A 22,605-nucleotide genomic window follows, 5' to 3' on the forward strand; every position below is an offset into this window, starting at 1 on the left:
AATATCAAGGACTGAAGAGGTACAGTACTTGATTCTTGTTACAACGTGTATTTATGCTAACTGAATTTTAATTGGCGTTAACTTGGGGAAACAATGGAAAAGGCCAAGAAGAAGAAATTAAAAATGTAATAAATTATATTTATCCAAAATTCAAATAACCAATTTATTCCACTACACCTTTTAAATGGCAGAAATGGTTAAGAAATAAACCAACAAATTCAAGGTCTGCACAATACAAATTCAGTCCAATTTTTTACATTGTCCTGATCTAAAATGTTTTACAGTAACATTTTCCTAATGATGATTCTGAAGCTCAAAAGTGACTTTTGGATGACAGGTTACAAATTAAATATAACTTGTATTATTACTGTACTCTAATAGTCGATTTCATTAAAAGATGGTATCACCACTAGATTAAAAGCAGCAAATGAGACACAATTACTGGCTAGGAATTGGGACTGAGACAAATACTGCAAAGCAAACATAGCTGGAGTGCAGGTTAGGCATGAGGGTGGGCCAAACCTTGAAGAAGTAGATTAGTTGAGCTGTATAGCCCTAGTAAGTATAAGCATATGCTAGTGGTCAAGACCAGGTCAAGTGGGGGTTGGAAATAGGATGCTCATGCAGGTAAAGTTTTTATAACTGAATTAGTTAGAAGAGACAAAAGCTGAGTGGTTCCTAAGTCATATATATATACACACATTTATTTATTTCAGTAGAGATGGGGTTTCACCATGTTGGCCAGGCTGGTCTTGAACTCCCAGCCTCAAGTGATCTACCTGCCTCAGCCTCCCAGAGTGCTGGAATTACAGGGGTGAGCCACTGCTCCTGGCCTCATTTATGATAAATATAGTAAATTCAACAAACTACTCCAAGCATTCAAGAATTTTAGTCTCATAAAGAAAATACTGTATTCCTAAAAATAAAGATAGGCATGATTTATTACTATTCAGATAAGATGGCTGCATAAGTCATGATTTTAATTCTGAAATCTTTCTATTAAGAAAGATCAGAAGACAGGTAGAGAGAGAGAACGGGCTGCTACACAAATATAATGGGAAGACTCCTTAAGTTTCTATACACAGAGACCTCAGAATATAAAAACAGAGGTTACACACACACACACAAAACCAGTTTGCTTAAGCCAAAATAAATATCAAGGGGATGTTCAGCCACAAAAAGACTTAATATTAAATGAAAAAAAAATGTACACCTCTTACTATTTTGTGGATTATTTTAGACTAGATTTTAGTTGGATTCAGCCTCCAAAGTCCTTCTGGTTGTACTATTTGTGAGTTAGTATACTTGCAGGATATGTTAGTTATCTTCCTGGGTCATTCTGAAGATGAAGTAAAATAAGGGATATAAAAGCATTTTGAACATGTAAAAGTCCCATTCAAATGTGAGAAATCATCACTTTGTCAAAGTAAAACATATTTGGGAAGATGGAACAGATGCTAAAAGAAATTATCATTCTGGTCTAAAATCTAATGTAAATTATTTTGTCATTATCTGTACCACCGCTCCACTCTAATAATGTGGCTACTCAAAGGTTAATTACATAGCAGCAAACAAATTTTTCTTACATTGTCTATGTAATGTAAATCAGCCTGCTGAAATCATCACATGATAGCCAACTGACTAATCAATTGAAACTTTTATTGATATTTGGCCACGAATATCAGGTATTCCCTAAATTTATGATCTTTGACTTTCTACTTCAGCCATTACCCCCAAAAATAAATAAACAGTATTGAATAGTTTCTTATTTTGCAGAATTTCTCATTGCTATGAATTTTTAAAATGTTTAATCCTCACAAAAGGCAGTTAAGTATCAAGATTCCCTCCACACAGTTCCAAGGGTTATCGTGGAATCTAAAACTTTACACATGAAAACAAACTAGTTTTTTAAAAATTTATATTTTTAACAGAAAAAAAGATGACAGAGTTCTCACTAGAGCTACAAAATATTTTGGAAACACTTTGCAAAATGAATGAGAATGACTCCTATTCTCACACTTTAATTACTTGTTTCATGTCTGTCTCCTCTGCTAGACCACAAATTCTGTAAGTGCAAAGACAATGTCTTTTTCACTGTTACCCATATCTAATACTATGCCTTGCACATAATAGATGCATAAAGACAGAATGAAAAATAACTAGCATTTGCACAGTACAGTTACAACATTTTTCTATACCTTATTTCAGTTGCTTTTCCTAATAATACTTATTCTATCAGTTTAACGGAGAAACAAAGGCTTAGGAAGATTCTTAGTAAAAGCTTCAAATATAAGTATTAGATCTCAAACTCAGAATAAAATGCATGAGATGATGGCAGCTACACTAATATCCCTTTCTTTCATCTAGAATATAGTTAAAAACTCAGTGGAAAAAAGTGGAAGATAGTTAGATCATAGAATTCAGAAATTAAATCAAAAAGGTATTATAAAGTATCTTCCAATTATTGCTATTTTTTCCTATTTCAAGTGATAAATACTGAAATAAAATACTGTCTGGTACCAGAAATAAAAGATTTAATCTCATTTTCTATAAGACAATGGACCAATAAACAAAACCTTTTCCACATCATTAACTTATGAGTAAATAATTCTCTAGCTATAAAAGTGTGCTTTTATTAATTTATTGTGCTTCCACTCCACACACATTTTGCAGTATCTAAGTTATTAGGTTGGTGCAAACGGAATCACAGTTTTTGCCATTAAAAGTATGTTTTGCCGTTACTTTTAATGGCAAAAGCTGCGATTCCATTTGCGCCAACCCTAATATAACAGCCAAATCCACACAAAAATAATTATCAAGTTGTACCACAGAGTAACTGTTAAGCTGCTACTGTTAGCACCTAAACAAAAGGAATCTGCTTTTTGTTCTTAAGGAAACATGCTACATTTATAAACTGAAAATTAACCCCCATAATGAGTATAACTGAAAGACAAAGCTATCAACAGGTAAAAACCATTTCAAGTAAAAGATAACAAAATTAACAAAATAGATATTAGTTTAAAAATACAGTAATTGGCTGGGTGCAGTGGCTCATTCCTGTAATCCCAGCACTTTGGGAAGCCGAGGCGGGCAGATCACTTGAGGTCGGGAGTTCGAGACCAGCCTGACCAACATGGAGAAACCCATCTCTTCTAAAAACACAAAATTAGCCAGGCGTGGTGGCGCATGCCTGTAATCCCAGCTACTCGGGAGGCTGAGGCAGGAGAACTGCTTGAACCCGGGAGGTGGAGGTTGCAGTGAGCTGAGATTGCACCATTACACTCGCCTGGGGAACAAGAGCAAAACTCTGTCTCCCAAAAAAAAAAAAAAAAAAAAAAAAACCAATAATTTATAACCAACAGTATTCAATTTTTGGTCCAGATTACTATAAATGTCTCTAATATAATTTGATGAAATTGCTCTTTTAGCAATGATTTGGGAAAACTAAAACATGATTAAATTTAGTGAATGCGGCAATAAGGTTGAATATATTTTCTTTAAGGCCTAATATGTATTTGGTAAAAACATGAACAATCATACCTCAACACTTGTTAAATCTTGTATTACGTATAAAATATATAAGTAAACTATGGGTCATTACAGCCCACTACACTGATCAGCTAAGCCTACATGTCACATGAAGGATCATCAAGAAAATACAGAATTGATTAATGTTTTCACATAAAGTAGGGTTTAATTATTTCTTTGACATTCAATTTTCTTTACAAGTCATTCTGTTCTTCACAGTTAACTGTTTTGCTATTGGCAGACTGAAAGAAATTTTTCTCCCTGAATCTATTATAGGCATGTTAACTCTTCACATTCTGAATGCTAAAATCTGTCACTTTTAAAAAACTTATTTTACTTGACAAATTAAGTAGAAAACAACAAAAAGTCAAAATAATATATTGACTTGAAACAATAACAGAAAGTCATCATTGAAGTACCCTTTCTTCCCAGACCATCCATGCTCTCAATTCCCTCCTCACCATCGTTTGCACCTTGGTACATGTCATTTCTAAAATGCTACCTATACTTAGGGAGTCATTTCTATACCAGTTCCTATACTTATACATTTACCCATCTAACTGTAAACCTTTTTATTAATAAGAAAGGATTATGCTTTATTAAGCATAATAATAATGCTTAATTTAGATGTAACTGACCTTTTTTGGTAATTTACTGAGGTGAGATTCATATAACATAAAGGTAATCAGTTTAAACTGGCATTTAGTACATTCACAATGTTGTGCAACTACCACCCTCTGTCTAGTAACAAAATATTTCCATCGCTCCAAAGTAAAACCCTTACCCACTAAGCAGTTTCTCCTTATTCTCCCTCCCCCATTAATATGCCTTCTCTCTCTATGGATTTGTTTATTCTGGGTATTTCACATAAATGGAATGATACAATATCTGATGTTTTGTTCTGTATTCTTTCACTTAACATAATGTTTTGAGGTTCATCTACACTGTAGCATATACTTCATTCCTTTTTATGGCAGAATAATATTCCATTGTACATATAAACCACAACTTGTTTATCCATTCATCTTGGATGGACATTTGGGCTGTTTCCAACAACTTTCTTTTGCCCATACAAATATGTATATTACAGATATTTTCCCAGGTTAATATAAATAGATGGATATAATGCTTTTTCTTTTTTGGAGAAGTATTTTAAATAAAATCCTTGATAATATATCGTTTTGGCTCCTATTTTAAAATGAATTTCTAAATCTAAGATGATGCCATCATCACCCAGTTTTTAATGATCAAAAATACTGGCTTTACTTCTTCTGTACATAATTTAAGGTATTAACTAAACTCAAGTTCAAACGTAGAGCTTAATTTAGTGATTTCCTAAATTTAGCTGCCATATAATAGTCTCATGCTTCAAAAAATGATGTTAGCAAACTTCTACCTAATGATAAATCTTATCTTTATTTCTCCAATCAAAAAACTTCTACCCAAATTAGGAAGTATATACAAAGCACTGCTACAATAATGACAATTTAATAATAGACTGTGTGACAGAAAAAACATGAAATAAATGGAGTCAAGATTATATTTATTTTGAATACTTAATTTTCCATGGTTTTCTGCAATAATAAAGGGCTAATAGAGGTAGCCAGTGCTGCAGTGTAACTAAGGAAACAGCAATATCTCATTAAAAGCTATTTAAGATTGCTCTAAAATGGGTCAAAGCAGAAAACTTGCCCAGCTTAAAATCCCTGTAAATAATAACATATATGTATGTACTACTTCACAGTTTTCAGGTACTTTTACTTCTTCAATAAGGCACAATAAGCCAAATTACAAAGGAAAATAATGGTAATTTTGTCTTACTAGTTAAAATTTTCTGTACGAAGAAACCCTTGAATTGACCGATTTATGTAACAACACAGAGAAGTGGTATTACCACATCTATTCTATAGGTAGGACAACTGAAGACAACAGTGATTGTGTTTTATGTCGTACAACTAAAACAGCGGGTCATTCAGAACATTTTGTTAGTTAAGAACACAAAAAAAAATACACATACCTAAATCACTTTGTTAATGTAATAATATTTGAAAATTTGAATAATAAATATTCTAACAGACTTGATATAAAATAGCCATTTTTGCAGAATAAATTAGTACCTACAGTCTATATTATTAAAAAAAAATGAAAATTTAGAAATGTTTTCTAAAAATTTCTGAAACTTGTTCTTGATTAAAAATTTATCAGATGATGGGCTGGGCACAATGGCTCACTCCTGTAATCTAGCAATTTGGGAGGCTGAGGCAGGTGGATCACCTGAGGTCAGTAGGTTGAGACCAGCCTGGCCAACATGGTGAAACCCCATCTGTACTAAAAATACAAAAATTAGCTGGGCGTGGTGGTGCGCACCTGTAATCCCAGCTACTTGGGAGGCTGAGGCAGGAGAATCACTGGCACCTGGGAGCTGGAGGTTGCAGTGAGCCGAGATTGCACGACTGCACTTCAGCCCAGGTGATAGAGTGAGACTCCATCTCAAAAACAAAAAAACAATTTATCAGATGATAAATGATAAAATACATTTCTTAATAAACCCTAGAAGATAAGCACATATTTTAAGTCTATGTGATGTGGTAAGTTGTATTAAAAATTTCTTCTAAATCATTCAAATAAAATCGTTAAAAATAAGTTCTGCAAGACAATCTATTTGTTCTATCATGTCAATATTCAAAGCACAATAAAGACTTAAATAAAGATGTCTGCTTCACATTAAAAAAAATTTAAATTATAAAACTTACATTTGGTTAAATGCTATGTCTGATGCTAAAAACTGTTTCCTAACCATTTAAACAGACAATTATATTGGTGATATCTCAAAGACAGATTTAAGAAGACAGCAGGTCTCTTACTATCAATTATGATTATACAGAACGATTCATTTTTAACTGGGTATGGATAATTCAGAAGATTGAGCTAGACTAATAACAACTGCAATTCATTAATTTTCTAGTTGATACTTATCAATTGGTAGTTTAAGATTATATAGGAGAATATTTACGTTAAAAAACACAACAAAAACAAAAGGAAGGAAGAAAAACAAAGGAAATAGATTCGGTGCTGCCTTAAAACTTTACTCCATGAGGTTTTAAGAAATGTATCTGAGGCACATTGGCAGGGCAGTATGAAATGATCTGTACTGCCACTGGCCATATTGTACCTGGTCTGTGGATAATTAGAGTCCTTCAGTTTCCAAAGCTGTCAATCTGGCACCTTTCACGAGCAATATATTCACTTTAAATAAAACAAAACAGAACAAAATTTATAATTCAAAGAATGAAAGAATTTAAAAATAAAAACTGCTACTGAAGCAACTTTATAGTTGTGCTATAAACCAAAAAAAAAAGACAAGAAAAGTGAAATAACAGTGATATTTTTAGATTTTAAAATTCTCTGCACTTTATATCACAACTTTATAAAGTTCAAACCAGATAGTTTAGCTACTTTTGTACGCAGGTAAACACATTTTAAATTTCTTCACTGTATCAGTGTTGAAAGTTTTATATTATTTCATCTCAGCATCCAAACAAACAGGTTTACAAAACTATGATTTACTACAGATTCCATACACACCCAATATCACGTCCTAAAATGTTTGGAGGCCCAACTAGAAAAAAAAAAATCTATGTTCACAATTATTAAAAAAGAAATAAAACAAAATTCACATATATGCACCATACCTGCAGCTGACCATTTAATGAACTCAAGTCTTCGGCTTTCTTCTCTAAAGACTGAACCCAGACTTTCCTTTTTTGTCGGCATCTTGAAGCTGCTGCTCTATTTCGCTCTAAAAACTTTCTCCTTTTTTCATCAGGATCTTCGTTAGCTGCTCTTCTCCGACGACCACTTGTACTTTGGGTCTGTGGAGTTGTGTGAGCTGGAGAAGCCTATTATAAACAGAGATGAAAGCCTGTTATATTTGTATCTAGTGAGTGAATTGACATAGGCAGTAAAGAGTGTCAAAGGGGGACAGCAACTGTATTTTCTAAGTCTTGTTGAATACATCAGTATGTTGAGGCAATATGAAAATTACCCTGCGGTTTAACTTCTTTCTTGAATATACTTATGTTATGAGCTATGCTATAACACAATTCTCATTAATGCAACGTCACAGCAAATGTATTCTTTATGTATAATATTTTCATTTACATACAAATATGAAAAAATTTAAAATACAATACAAATGATATATAGAAATATTGTTCCAAGTATATTTTAACAGATTTTATTATATTATTAAATCCCTGGAAAACTGATTATAAATTTCTCAAAACGTTTAATAACTTCCTATTTAAATTCATGATAGAAAACCATGATTTCTATGCTATTGTTAAATTAAATATCTCATATTAACTGTCAATTTTCTTAAAATTTGTTTCTCTAAAGTTATGGAATGAAAATATGTATATTCTTTGGTATATTCAGCTTTTCTTCAGTTTGTGAAATTTAGGGTCACAGTCTTTTTCTAAGGGTCAAGTTCTTGTATTTATTAATACTCATTTTTCTGGTAGGGAGAATCCCACAGGAGCCTTAATTTTAATTTTAATTGTTCCCTCTGCTCCCCAATGAATCAGCTTGGTTATCTCAGATTAGCAAGAGAAAGAAATCTTCAGTCACTAGTAATATTGTCTAGTGTATAAGACTATAAAACAATAGGTACCTTCAAGCCTTTCACAAACCCCAAAACTGTGCCACAGAACAAATGAATATGGGTGTCAAAAAATGAACTCTTGGTCGGGCATGGTGGCTCATGCCTGTAATCCCAGCACTCTGGGAGGCCAAGGCGGGCGGATCACTTGAGGTCAGGAGTTCGAGGCCAGCCTGGCCAACATGGTGAAAACCAGTCTCTACTAAAAATACAAAAAAATTAGCTGGGCGTGGTGGTGCATGCCTGTAATTCTAGATAATCGGGAGGCTGAGGCACGAGAATCGCTTGAACCCAGGAGGCAGAGGTTGCAGTGAGTCAAGACAACACCACTGCACGCCAGCCTGGGCAATACAGCGAGACTCAGTCTCAAAAAATACAAAAAAAAAAAAAAAAAAAAAAAGAAAGAAAGAAAGAAGAAAATGAGCTCTTGGAAATGGTGCAGAGAAAAGAACACTTTGTGGTTATAGGCAAATAATCCAAAGGAGAAGCCTGAAAACAATCTTTTACCTATAATTTATTATATTTTAAAATAGTATGTACAAATAAAATTTTTTTCTCCTAATATATGTAATACAAATCTTACATAAAGCTCAAGATAAATTCTGCAGGTAAATTAACAAACTATTTTTCACTCCAACAAATTCCAAAAAATAAAGTTATCATTTCTTTGTCCAAATAACTAGCATTACAAAGAGAGTTATTTCATGTATAAAGTATTTCACGCCTGGGCAACATAGCAAAACCTCACTCATCTCTACAAATAATTTTAAAAATCAGCCAAGTGCAGTGGCATGTGCTTGTGGTCCTAGTTACTCAAGAGGCTGAGGTGGGAGAGGATTGCTTGAGCCTGGGAAGTCGAGGCTGCAGTGAGCCATGATCATACCACTGCACTCCAGCATGGGCAACAGAGGAAGATCCCGTCTCAAAAAAGAAATATTTTAATTGTAATAAAGATTAAGCATTTAAATTAGAGTGTTTCTTTTACTTACATAATTGCAACTTAATGTTTTAGAAAAATATTTCTATGGCTGGCTTCAAGATTTACAATCTTGAAATTTTTTTCTTCATCCTGCTATTTTTCTTTTTCTTTTTTTTTTTTTTGAGATGGAGTCTCGCTCTGTGGCCCAGGCTGGAGTGCAATGATATGATCTTGGCTCACTGCAACTTCCGCCTCCCGGGTTCAAGTGATTCTCCTGCCTCAGCCTCCTAGGTAGCTCGGATTACAGGTGCCCGCCACCACACCCAGCTTAGTTTTTGTATTTTTAGAAGAGATGGGGTTTCACCAGGTTGGCCAGGCTGGTCTCGAACTCCTGACCTCAGGTGATCCACCCGCCTAGGGCTCCCAAAGAGCTGGGATTATAGGCATGAGCCACATCCTCCTATTTTTTTATTGAGAATAGCAGGTTTTTTCTTTTACTCATCTGGTTGAATAAGAGAGAACAGTTTATTTTTGTTTTTAATTGATTTAACTCATTATAGCAAAGACTAATTATAAGTACTAGCAGAATAGCAGAAGCTTAATTTCTGCTACTCAGAGTTACATTTGTATATCTTTATGCCTACCAAGGATTGGAGGCTTCTTAGAAGTGTATACTGCTCCTTCTCTCCCCATGTCTATTAATTCATTCCATTTCATTCAGAAAATACTTATAGGAACTATTCTAGAAACTAAGTATAGCAGTGAACAAACAGAAGTCCTGCCCTTATGGGGCTTCCATCCAATACAAAAACATATAAAGATATAAATAAAAATTAGATCCCGGGAAACTTAGCATAAGAAAGTAAGGACAATAAAAATAAATTATATTCATTTTTTAAAAACAACCCTTTAAAAATGTAAAAAATCATACTTAACTTGCAGACCACACAAAAACACCCATGGGGTGCATATGGCCTGTGAATCATTGTTAAACCCTGAGGTATAACATTAACACACATACACAATCACTCAGCCCCTCATTTTCCCTTTTGGTCCCTAAGTAAAGTTGGTTAGTGGATGACAACCACAACTACATTTCATTATATATTAAGTTGTTAAAAGACAAGATATAGTTATGTAAATACCTATGTTTAGGTGGCAATCTAGTGTGTTTCTTTGAAAACTTTTGCTTTTTAATGCCAATGCTAATATTCTTCAAGTAAAGATAAAAGGTCTAAATAGAATTCTGAAACATTTAACAAGAGTAAAATAATCCTTTACTAGAAAGAATTAGAAAGGCACTGCAGGCATATAACAATATCAATCATCTCATAGGCAGTCACAAACTAGAGATAAGTGAAAGGGGTCTCTAGTATAAATAGCTGCCACAAAGCATATTTGCTCCTTTGGTGATGTTTCACAAGTTTTAATTCAGGAATCATTTGATTTATGTTAGTCATGTAATACCTACATATGTGTGTATGTGTGTGAATATTTACCTATTTCTCTAAATGACTTCTGATTACCTACAAGTGAGATAAGGTTACTTATACAAATAAATAACAAACAGTAATGTTTTACAATGAGTGAGCAAATATTAAAAGCAGAAACAAGAATTATTTGTTCTGATAGTAACGGAAACAGAAAAAAACATCTGCCTCTTTGGGACATACACGCTTTAATGGTTGTAGATGGCAACACAATACTAAAATATGATATGCATTGTAATCATAAACATATGGCATTTTAGGAAAAAGGAAAATCAATAATTTTTTAAGAAGAGATCCAAAAAGATTCTTTAGAAATCTTAGTTTTGCTACTTGAAAAAGAACGTAAGATTTAGTTACATACATTTCTGAAGAACACAGCATCCCTTAACAAAGAAGTTGTTATTGTCTATAAAATTTACAGAACTTAACCTATTAAATTTTCCTGTAACGTCAATACTTTGGTTACATAGGAGAACAGTTCAAATCAAACCTGTTTATGCCACAGCAAGAAAAAATATCTAGTGTTAATAGTTACAGTTTATGTCAAATTTGTAGTTTTGGACAATAAGAAAACAAGATACAATTTCATTCTTCTCACCATAAGGTTCTAATATTATTTTTCTAGTTATATAACTATTTTCCAAAGTCATAACTCTATAAACTTCCTCAATCAGGAACTAGAGAGTAAAGGAAATTTCTCAAAGCAGTATTTAGTTTCACTGTCCTAAAATCAACAGAAAAAGATGTTTTCTTTAAAAAGAATTGTGACCAACATATATGGACACCCACAGAAATATTTACAGGTGTCCTGAACAGAAAAACTGCTCTATTATGTTTACTTTTGTATCAATACTTGTATACTGAACTACCTTTTCCTGAGGCTTTTGATACACCTTTGGAATAACAACATGACCAGAGTAATATTTTTTAAATAAGTCATAAGTTACACTGTACTTGTCTGTTTAAAGATGACAGAGTGCTGAATAATAAAAACAACACACATACCGGAGTTTCTGTAGTGGATGTGGCTGGCTGTTGTAATGACTGTGGTCGAGATTCCTCTGACTGAGTCCTAACCAATCCACTACCATGACCTTTGACAGTATCACCGTTGGTAACTGGAGGATGTTGCTGGGTCAAAGCAGCTTTTAATCTCTGAAATGCAAACACCATTAAAAAATTTTTTTTAAGTCCTTAAAGATCATCATGAATATCAACAAGACAAACAATAACACCTTAGGTAGTTTCTCTGAGTCTTTTTGCCTAGTACTACTAGAGGATTCTGTATTTTGCTGTTCCTAGTGAATTTTGAGAAAATAATAATAAAGGCCTCAAAAATGTAACATTATGTCATTGTCCAAGTAAGCACTGGCACCAAACCTGCAAACAGAGATCAAATGGGCCCAAACTGAGCCTCCTCCAAGAACCTACAGATGGGTTTGTCTCTCTTAGGTTTTCCCTGTCCCCAGTAAGCAGATCTAGTTCTCTTTTGCTGTTGCAGGTTTGCCAGTTAATTATTGGATTGTATTGGACTCACATTCAGAGCATGATAGATCTAGATATTTATGTCTACCACTTTATCAAGAAACAATTTGAATGAAGCTTATTATGCTGTCAATAAAAATTTGTCATATGCAACTATTTTATCTCCCAACCAGTTAGTAAGCTAAGAGCACAGATTATCTTATACTTTTGGGTATTCCTTTTAGCAACTGATATAATGATTTGCTACAAAGGTACAAAACAAACATATCTCTTAACTGATAGAAGTTGGTTTCTTTAGTGAAAATGGTCATTGTGATCTTTAAGGTGGCTTTGTTATGATCTGTAAATATGAAATAGTTTGCAAAGATAATCATACTACAGTATCTCAGCAATGAAAGGGATTTCAGGGATCCAACAGACCTGAGACTATTATTATTATATTATTGCTGATATTGTTCTTAATAACTGAGATGTAGTTCTTGGGCCCCAAATACGTATTATTACAGAAATTGGAGTCAGAGTTATGTATATTACACTTTCCTAAGATTCTTATAGAGGTGCATCTTTGAGGGGATGGAGGCTAATAAGAGAGTGAGAGCGAGTGCAAGTGAGAGACAAAAGAGAGAGACAGAGATGTGAGAACCACGTTGCAGCCTACCCAGTGCTTCCAAAACTTCTTAGAAATAAATAACTGTCTGGGGTGTTAAGTGTTAAGAACACATATTCTTGGCAATCTTTTCCTTCCTTCCTTCCCTGAGTATAGCAGAAAGGGGTGAGTGAGAGAAGAGCTTTTAAAAAAGACCCCCAAATAATACTAGTACAAGTATTTCCATTCACTTCAACTAAGAACAATTCAGAAATTTTTATAACTATTTCAAAACTTGTAATTTCTTCCTTTTCATCTAGGCCTATCTTCTTACTGTCTATCATATGTGATTCAGATCTCATAAAAACTGAAGCATATATGAAAATATCACCAGAATTTCAACTGAGGCAGTAATTATGCGTGAACAAATGTTAGTGGACATTTTCTCTCTCTTGCGAATCACTGTATATTCTGGGTGTGATTTTTAAAATAAAGTCAATTTGTAAAAAGAAAAGTTTTCTTGAGATATAAGTTACACATAGCAAGTTAACTGTTTAGTGTACAATCCTATTAAATTTCTTTCTTTTTTTTTTTTTTGAGAGGGAGTCTTGCCTGTCGCCCATGCTGGAGGGCAGCGGCATGATCTCAGCTCACTGCAACGTTCACCTTTACAGTTCAAGCAATTCTCCTGCCTTAGCCTCCTGAGGAGCTGGGATTACAGGTGCATGCCACCACACCCGGCTCATTTTTGTATTTTTAATAGAGACGGGGTTTTGCCATGTTGGCCAGGCTGGTCTTGAACTCCTGACGTCAAGTGATCCACCCTCCTTGGCCTCCTAAATTTCTGGGATTACAGGTGTGAGCCATCACGCCTGGCCTCTACTGAATTTTAACAAACAAATACACTCATGCAACCTACCCTACAATCAGGGTACATAACAGTTTTACCACAATAAAATCCTCATGCCCTCTCCTGTCATACTCTCCTTCTACTCCCTGGCCCTGGAAACGACTGATCTATTTTCTGATCCCAAGAGTTTTGTCTCTTCCAGAAGATCATATACATGGAAACATACATTGCATAGCCTTTTGAATCTGGCTTCTTTCCCTTAGCACAATGCAGTTGAGATTCACCTGTGTTGTTGTATTATCTGTAGTTGTCTTTTTTTTTTTTTTTTTTTTTTTTTGAGAAGGAGTCTCACTCTTTTGCTCAGGCCAGAGTGCAGTGGCGCCATCTCGGCTCACTGCAAGCTCTGCCTTCCGGGTTCACGCCATTCTCCTGCCTCAGCCTCCTGAGTAGCTGGGATTACAGGCGCCCGCCACCACGCCCGGCTAATTTTTTGTATTTCTAGTAGAGACGGGATCTCACTGTGTTAGCCAAGATGGTCTCGATCTCCTGACCTCATGATCCGCCCTCCTCAGCCTCCCAAAGTGCTGAGATTACAGGCATGAGCCACCGTGCCCAGCCTATTATCTGTAGTTTTTCAATGAGTTTTTAATTGTATAGTATCCCCACTTTACACTTTAGGAAACCAGGTATCATTTGCTCAAGGATGCAGAGCTGTTAAGCTAGTTCAAATCCTGGATATAAACCCAGATCTCTTTAATTTCAAGTGCAAAATATTTCCATGGCACCATGCTGCATACTTTATCCTTGGTGCTACCAGAAAACACAGGGAAAGATCAAGACAGAGAGTCTGAAACTTTGTGGCTTAATGATTCAAAAGACAATCATAAGGATTTAGAGTCCCAAACCTGTTACTACAACTGCTAAGCCAGGATCGGGCATGTTTTCTCCCTCTTTTCTGACAGACTACTTCTTTATGAATTATAAAAAGTACCACTTATGTAATATCCTAGTGCTTTCACTGATTAGAACATGCAATGTACTATGGTCTTATACAGCTGAGAATACACTTTAGGTTCAGAACCTAACTCTACCTCAAACTATCTGTGACTTTGAAGAAATCATTGATCTTTGACTCTCAATTTCTTTACCTATAAAACTGGGAATAATAACTTCCTTGCAGAGTTGAGTTGAAAAATAAATATAACATGTAAAACTATCTGACTAGTAAAAGAATTTTTCAGATGTCAGTTTCCTTATTTCTTTAAGAATACTATTGAGGCCTCTATTTTCTTAGCACGGACGTCCGAAGAATCAGGATAGTTCCTATGTTTCTGAATTTTCAAAATGTCCTTAAGGGTCATCTTAAGCATTGGTTTGATCCCAGACATATTTTATGTGTGAGATGCAAAAAGTAGAGGTTCCTCTTCAAAGACTTTCCTCCCCATCTAATTAGGAATAAATAGTAACTTCTCTTAGAAGCAAAATTTATTCAAAGACCTGTGCTAACAATCAAATATCTGCTAGCCGTAATAAAGAAATCAATGTACTTTATGTTCTTAGCTCCTACAATTTACCTAAATATTTGCCCTGGCATGCTTATACTGGTCCAAGCAAGCATTACGTCATAGCCTGTTCCTCTTCCTTATTTGAAGGTGTTTTTACCTTTCTCAGCATTCCACAAGTTACTTCCTCCTTCCTCTGTTCTCCTCTGCCTTTGCCTCGTTTAAAAGTTCTAAGTTGCTAGCCAATTGAGGACAAATACAGAATGTGAGGTCCCATTCCAGGCAATGGAAACCGGACACAGCAGTAGGGTGGATGCGTCAGGTTATAAATGACCCTGTCTCCTTTGTTTGGTGTAATCTCATGGGAAAACTGCTGGCGAGTGTACCCTTTCTGCAGAAAGTAAAAAAATAGGCCTTGCTGAGGAAATTAAATCTATGTTCAAGTGCTATTTCTTCTTCTTTTTTTTTTTTATTATTATACTTTAGGTTTTAGGGTACATGTGCACAATGTGCAGGTTTGTTACATATGTATCCATGTGCCATGTTGTTTTGCTGCACCCATTAACTCGTCATTTAGCATTAGGTATATCAAGTGCTATTTCTTCACGGCACCGGGGAACAAGTAAGCATTCCTAACAGAGACATGCTCAAGACCATAAGAAAATTGAATTTTTTAGAATCAAGACAAGATTCCTAGTTCCTTTTATAAACAATCAGAAACAACTATATTAATAGCTAAAACATAGGAAATTAGGACCCTAATAATTGATGGGATAATGTGGAAGTGGATGGATTAAAACTGAAATTAAATGAGGGACTAAAGTAGTAGCTGGCTAGAATCAGATAGGAATACTTAGGAAAATGATCAAGAAGTATTTAAAGTAGAAAGACCTGAGTTGGAAAAGTGTGGGTCAGAACAAAGGGAGAGAGTCTTGGGAGGTCGCCAGTCTGCATATTGATATATTTTATAAATAGAATGTTAGATATCAAAATACAATGACTAGTACCCAGTCTATAGTGATAAATTGGGGCTTTCATTTCTAGTTTTAAAATGTGCACAAATATAACTAGAGGTAGAAATGTGAGGCTTAGTAAATTATGTGTTTGGAAAACATTTTTAAGTCCTTAGGTAGAAATTATCATAGAATTGAAGAGCATTTAAAGTTTTACAGTGAAGAGCTTAACTCTCAGAATTAATGAAATACAGTAACTGCACATAGGGGAGCCTGAAGTACATAAACATCACTCTCTTGAATAATCTTTAGTAGGGCAAGTTACTACCTTATAGAGCACTTAAAAGCAGCATCAGTATTCATTCATTATCCTTCCTTGACTGCCCTAGGGTATACAGTACTCATCCAGTGAGGAAGCTCTAATGTTTGCTCCATGCTGTTACATTGATTACAAGGGGTCTGACTTGAAAAGTATGCCAGTGGGTATATAACAGAAGAAAAAGATTTTAAGGATTAATTAACACTGTTCTAAACTGTCCATTAATTTTTCTAAAACTACAACAAAAATGCACATACGCTAAAAAAGTTAGACTTAGGTCAAAAATCAGTCACTAAGTATCATTCATATAAATTTTACAATTAATCTAAGGATATCTACAATCCAGCCATACATATTTGTTAGGAGCATTTGAAGAAGAACAAATACTTTGGTTTAAAAAAAAAATCAATGAAAACAAATGTAATGAACATTTATTTCACAATAGAATTTTGGAGCTAGCAGAGATAATGAAAGTCAATTAGTCCAATCACCATCTTACAGATACAGAAACTCTAAAAACCTGAAGTTACTTCCCAGAATCATAGTTAGCAGAGATAAAACCAGAAATTCTATTTGTTGACTCCCAGTTCACCGAACATATTCTAAACAAAATCTTTGCCAAACTGGAGCTCTAGTCTAATGTTAAATTTTCTAAATCTATTAGTAATCAATTAAGTTAAGCATCTGATATTGGTCAGTCCATTACTAAGATCAAAATCTCTCTCAATAGACAAATTTAATATATGTAAATAAGGATTAAGTACTCTAAGAAGTAAAGATTGAGCACTCATAAAAATTAAAGATTTAAGGTGGGGTGTGATGGCTTATACCTATAATCTCAGCACTTTGGGAGGCCAAGGCAGGACTGCTTGAGCCCAGGAGTTCCACACCAGCCTGGGCAATATGGTAAAACTCCATTTCTACAAAAAACTTAAAAATTAGCCAGGTGTGGTGGTGCATGCCTGTAGTCCCAACTACTCAGGAGGCTGAGGCAGGAGGTTTGCTTGAGCCCAGGAGTTTGAGGCTGCAGTGAGCTCTGGCCTGGGCAACAGAGCAAGACCCTGACTCAAAAAAAAAAAAAAAGAAAAAAAAAGAAAAAGGAGGACTTTACAAGGTCTATATTATCCAACATGTACAAGAAAACTTAGGCATAATTTTAATTTAAAGTAAGGGTAGACTTTGTTTGATAAACAAAAATGTCTTCATTATGTTTCTATGAAACAGACCAGTATTTTAATGTTTAATTTTCAGTGACATAAAGTTCAACTACTATATTGAAAACTTTTTTCTTAGAGAGATATAGATTGTTTCAATTAATTAAAGGATGAATAATTTGTTGTGCTGACCCATCTGACACATTCGCTTTAAGAGGTGATCTCCTAGAAATAATTTGTCATTCAAGTTCTATGTTGCACCCTTGAAAATAAATTTTATCACATCTGTCAGAACTTAGTAGGAACAAAGTACTCCATCATAGTTCAAAGAAAAAAGATAATGTTCTCTAGAAATAATTTATGAAAAAGTCAGATCCATATTTCATATGTGCCACAAAAGCTCATCAGAGTAATAACCCTCCTTCTCCTGGGTGTTATCCTACCATCTGCTGCTCTATTACTTATCTTTATTTTGCAACTAATTAACAGCATCATCTTCTAAATTCAGCAAGTTAATTATCATTATTGTGGTCTTTGCAGCATCATCAGTCCTCATGAAATCTTTTCTCCCCACCCCCAGAGAACATATGAAAATCAAGTAGGTTGAGAGAGGGTCTGTTTCTTTGGAGTGGGCTCATTAGGTATTTGCTGATTAGCTCGGCATGCAAAGGCAGGTCAGAAGAATTCTGCTGAACATGAGGTTCCATGCAGGGCCCAACCAAGTTAATGTAGGTTTCTGAACATTTGCCAAGATGCCCTCTGTCAGCTCTCAGTAGAAACCCCCTGCAGAAAACCTACTGGCTACCCACTGTGTGCAAAGATATTTCTCAGTTTGTCACACGTCTTAAAAAAAAAAAAAAAAAAAAAAGATTCTGGAGGATACTATTTAAATACTTTACTAAATCTTAAAATTCCCAGATGATTAACATTTTCCTATTCAGAAGAGTTGCTTTTTGATTACAAATATTACAAAAGAAAATTGTTTTATTAGAAGAGTAATATGATTTACGGGCTTAATGACAAACAAAACCCTGAAACCAAAATTTAGTGACAACTAGTCTAATTCTGTAGAAAATTATATCCTGGGAATTTTTCTGTTGTATTAAAAAGTACTAGATAGTCTTTCATTTTTCGGTCCCTATCGACATTTAACACATTCTTACTTTTCCAAAGGCTTAAAGTTCTTAAAAATTAAAAAATACAAGCCTACTCTGAAGACTTTTTTTTTTTTTTTTTTTTAGCAGAAAAGAAAGATCTTATTTCAGTATTCACAGCACACACAAACACAATGCATACATAATATCTTCCTGGAAAGGCACTGAACATCTGAAAATCAGGGAATTACAAAAACATCCTTGGCTATGTTAGCATACAAAGTAAATTTCTCTTTAGCTGTAGTGTGCTACTCATTCTTCCATGTTCCAATCTCATTATTTTTAATCACACGTCATTTCGCAGAATCACTCCTGCTACAATATACAGCATGTTATTAACAGATTGTGATCATAAAGGTCTAATAAATTCTTGAGAGAGATGCAGAACCCCAAAAGGATGATGTTTAAAATACTTTCAAAGATCTGAAAACAACAAAGTAAAATCCAACAAAAGCAGTAAAAGAAGAAATTACAAGTTTTAAGGTGGTGGCGGGGTGGGGGGGCAGTGCGCAAAAAGATGAAGAGTCAGAAAAATCCCTTAATGTGTAACATGAATCTAGGGAATGTGAGCTGGGAACCACTTATTTGGAGAACGTGGACTCGGAGTTCTATCTTTAAGGCAGGAAAGAATCAAGTTCTGTGACCATTTATCTGGTCATTAAGAAAGCTCTGTGCACTGGGATACGAACCCATCTTCAATGTTCTTCAGCTGGGATGACAGAATTGTCTATATGGTGAGTCTTCGTAAGCCCACTGAAACTTAAAAAAGTAAACCAATACCACTGACATTTTAATTTCAAACTTTCATTTCAAATAAACTATACCTATTTGGTGTTTTACCTTCTACAAGTGTCTAATCTAATTTGCCAAGCGGAATAACACATTATCCTTGGACTTTAAGTGAAAATGTTTAATTAAGAGATTGACTTGAGCCTGTGATTTTAGTTGTAAGTGCTGAGATAATGGGCCTGTGATTTTAGTTGTAAGTGCTGAGATAATCTTAAGTAAGCTTCTAAATAATTAATGAATATTTAAGAAAACTAGGTATCACTGTAAGTTTAGTTAAATTTAAGAATTATTAAAGTACTTAAGAAAGACAATTGAGAGAATTATTGAGTACATAGCTTTACATGTATATAGCTTATCGTGTTTAAGATTATATTTTAAGCTCTTTAAAAGCAATCATTACATAACTGTACATGTAAATTGCCTTGAGAACTTAGGAAACCACTAGGTTTTTAAACTTGTAATCTTAATAAATCTTATTTTTTAAAAGTAGTCCCTGAATAATCATTATGTGTACAAGTCACCATCAAGGGCATTAAAGTCTGCCCCTCCAAAAAAATACGAAATCAAAACCCAAAACAAAATAGCTCATTGATAAAACATAATCGTAATTGCTACACATGCTGGAAAAAAAAACCCCATAATGGTCTTCTTAATGGTCTTCTTAGAAGAACATTCTTTTTTGACTCTCCTGATGGTCACTGGACACATTTGCAAGAAAAACCTCAAAATTTAAGATCGTATCTATTGAATTTCTTAGAACCCAAGAAATGTTTGCCATGTAACAATTGATAGAAAGTTGTTAAATGATGTTGTTAATATAAAAAGAATATTGAAGTGTGAAATAATTTCTACGCAACAAAAAAATTCAAGTAATCAGAATTCCTTTAACCAGTACGCTGACATTTTAAGTTACCAGTTCAGGTTACTATACTAGCATAGCAATATCTACTGTTTCACAAATGAGCTGAAATAAATAGCTATGATCTATTAGAAAATGGAAATAAAGGAAAATCAAATATACCAAAGATGGTAAGTTCCCAAACCACAATGTAATTAAAATATAAATCAATACGAAAAAGATAAATAGAAAAGCCTTGAAATATTTGGAAATTATACAGTGCACTTCTAAATAACTCACAGGTCAAAGAAGAAATCACAGGAGAAATTTAAAAAGTAATGACAATAAAAGTATAGCATATCAAGGCCGGGCGCAGTGGCTCACGCTTGTAATCCCAGCACTTTGGGAGGCCGAGGCAGGCAGATCACGAGGTCAGGAGATCGAGACCACGGTGAAACCCCGTATCTACTAAAAATACAAAAAATTAGCCGGGCGTGGTGACGGGCACCTGTAGTCCCAGCTACTCGGAGAGGCTGAGGCAGGAGAATGGCGTGAACCCAGGAGGCGGAGCTTGCAGTGAGCCAAGATTGCGCCACTGCATTTCAGCCTGGGCTACAGAGTGAGACTCCGTCTCAAAAAAAAAAAAAAAAAAAAAAGTATAGCATATCAAAATTTGTGCACAGAGGAAATTTTATAGCTTTAAATGTCTATATTAGAAAAAAGATTTAAATAGATAATCTAAGCTTCTACTTTAAGAAACCCCCAAAAGATAAGCAAATTAAGCTTAATTAAGTAGGAGAAAACAAATATTAAAGACAAAAGTAATAGTCAATGGGAGTATAAACATACCACCAAGAAAAATAAAGGCAAGTTACACACTAACAGAAAATAGACAGTAGAAATATATGCACCTCTCTCTCTAACAAAAACCTTATATCCAGTATGAATAAAGAATTCCAGGCTGAATGCAGTAGCTCACGCCTGTAAACGCAGCACTTTGGGAAGCCGAGGTGGGTGGATCACCTTAGGTCAGGAGTTTGAGACCAGCCTGGCCAACATGGTGAAACCCATCTCTAAAAATACAAAAATTAGCTGGGTGTGGTGGCAGGTGACTGTAATCCCAGCTACTAGGAGGCTGAGGTGGGAGAATTGCTTGAACCTGGGAAGGGGAGGCTGCAGTGAGCCAAGATCTCACCACTGCACTCCAGCCTGCGTGACAGAGAGAAAGACTGTCCAAAAAAAAAAAAAAAAAAGAATTCCAGCCAGGTGCAGTGGCTCACGCCTGTAATCCCAACACTTTGGGAAGCTGGGGTAGGCAGATCACTTAAGGTCAGGAGTTCGAGACCAGCCTGGCCAACATGGTGAAACCCCATCTCTACTAAAAATACAAAAATTAGCTGGGCGTGGTGGCAGGAGCCTGTAATTCCAGCTACTCGGGAGGCTGAGGCAGGAAAACTGCGTGAACCCGGGAGGCAGAGGTTGCAGTGAACTGAGATTGTGCCACTGCACTCCAGCCTGGGCGACAGAGCAAGACTCTGTCTCAAAAATAAATAAATAAATAAAAATAATAATGCAATAATAAAAACAATTGGCCAGGCACGGTGACTCTCATGCCTGTAATCCCAGTACTTTGGGAGGCCGAGGAGGGTGGACTGCCTGAGCTCAGGAGTTCAAGAGCAGCCTAGGAGAGCAATCTTTACAAAAAAACACAAGTAGTCCCAGCTACTTGAGGGGCTAAGGCAGGAGGATCACTTGAAGCCGGGAGATCCAGGCCGCAGTGAGCCAAGATCATGCCACAACACTCCAGCCTGAGTAACAGAGCCAAACCCCGTCTCAATCAATCAATCAATAAAAGAAAAACAACACAATTTTTTAAATGGGCAAAAGACCTCACAACTAATGTCTGGCCAAAAAGGAAATGGAAATTAAAACTATGAGACACTGCTAAACAGCTCTAGAATGTCTACTATTAAAAAGACAGGGAGAACCAAATGTTGACAAGAATCTGGGAACAACTGGAATTCCCATACACTGCTGGTAGGAATGTAAACCTTTGGGTATAGGTTTAGCAATTTCTTATAAAGTTAAAAGTATACCTACCTTCTGACTCGGCAATTCTACTTTTAGCTGTTTAGTCAATAAAATGAAAATATATGGCCATGAATAGAGTTATGTAAGAATGTGTATAGTAGCTTTATTCACAATAGCTAAACAACAGAAACCATTAAAGTGTCCATGAACAGGAGAATGGACAAAGAAATTGTGGTATATTCACACAATGGAATACCACTCAGCAATAAAAAGAAGCAAACTGTGATCACTCAACAACATGGATAAATCTGAGACATGCTGAGCTGGACATAAGAGTATGAAGTGGC

The 22,605-nt window shown here is 35.0% G+C and overlaps 1 protein-coding gene across 8 annotated transcripts in view; it reads right to left on the reverse strand.

The window, feature by feature from the left end:
- ATF2 (activating transcription factor 2) overlaps window positions 1-22,605 on the reverse strand; it is a 95,364-nt gene that overhangs the window by 11,666 nt on the left and 61,093 nt on the right. For 6 of the 8 annotated variants that reach the window (XM_055289803.2, XM_063645603.1, XM_063645602.1 and 3 more), the window contains 2 exons: window positions 11,603-11,752; window positions 7,221-7,427 (listed from right to left, as the gene is read on the reverse strand). In XM_055289803.2, coding sequence (XP_055145778.1) covers window positions 7,221-7,427; window positions 11,603-11,752 — 357 coding nt within the window. Of the gene's footprint in view, window positions 1-4,657; window positions 6,775-7,220; window positions 7,428-11,602; window positions 11,753-22,605 lie in introns of those variants that run through there. The other 2 variants (XR_010122375.1, XM_063645606.1) reach the window with 2 other exon arrangements.

This window comes from Symphalangus syndactylus, chromosome 8, assembly GCF_028878055.3.
Source record: "Symphalangus syndactylus isolate Jambi chromosome 8, NHGRI_mSymSyn1-v2.1_pri, whole genome shotgun sequence".
Classification (NCBI taxonomy): Eukaryota; Metazoa; Chordata; class Mammalia; order Primates; family Hylobatidae; genus Symphalangus; species Symphalangus syndactylus.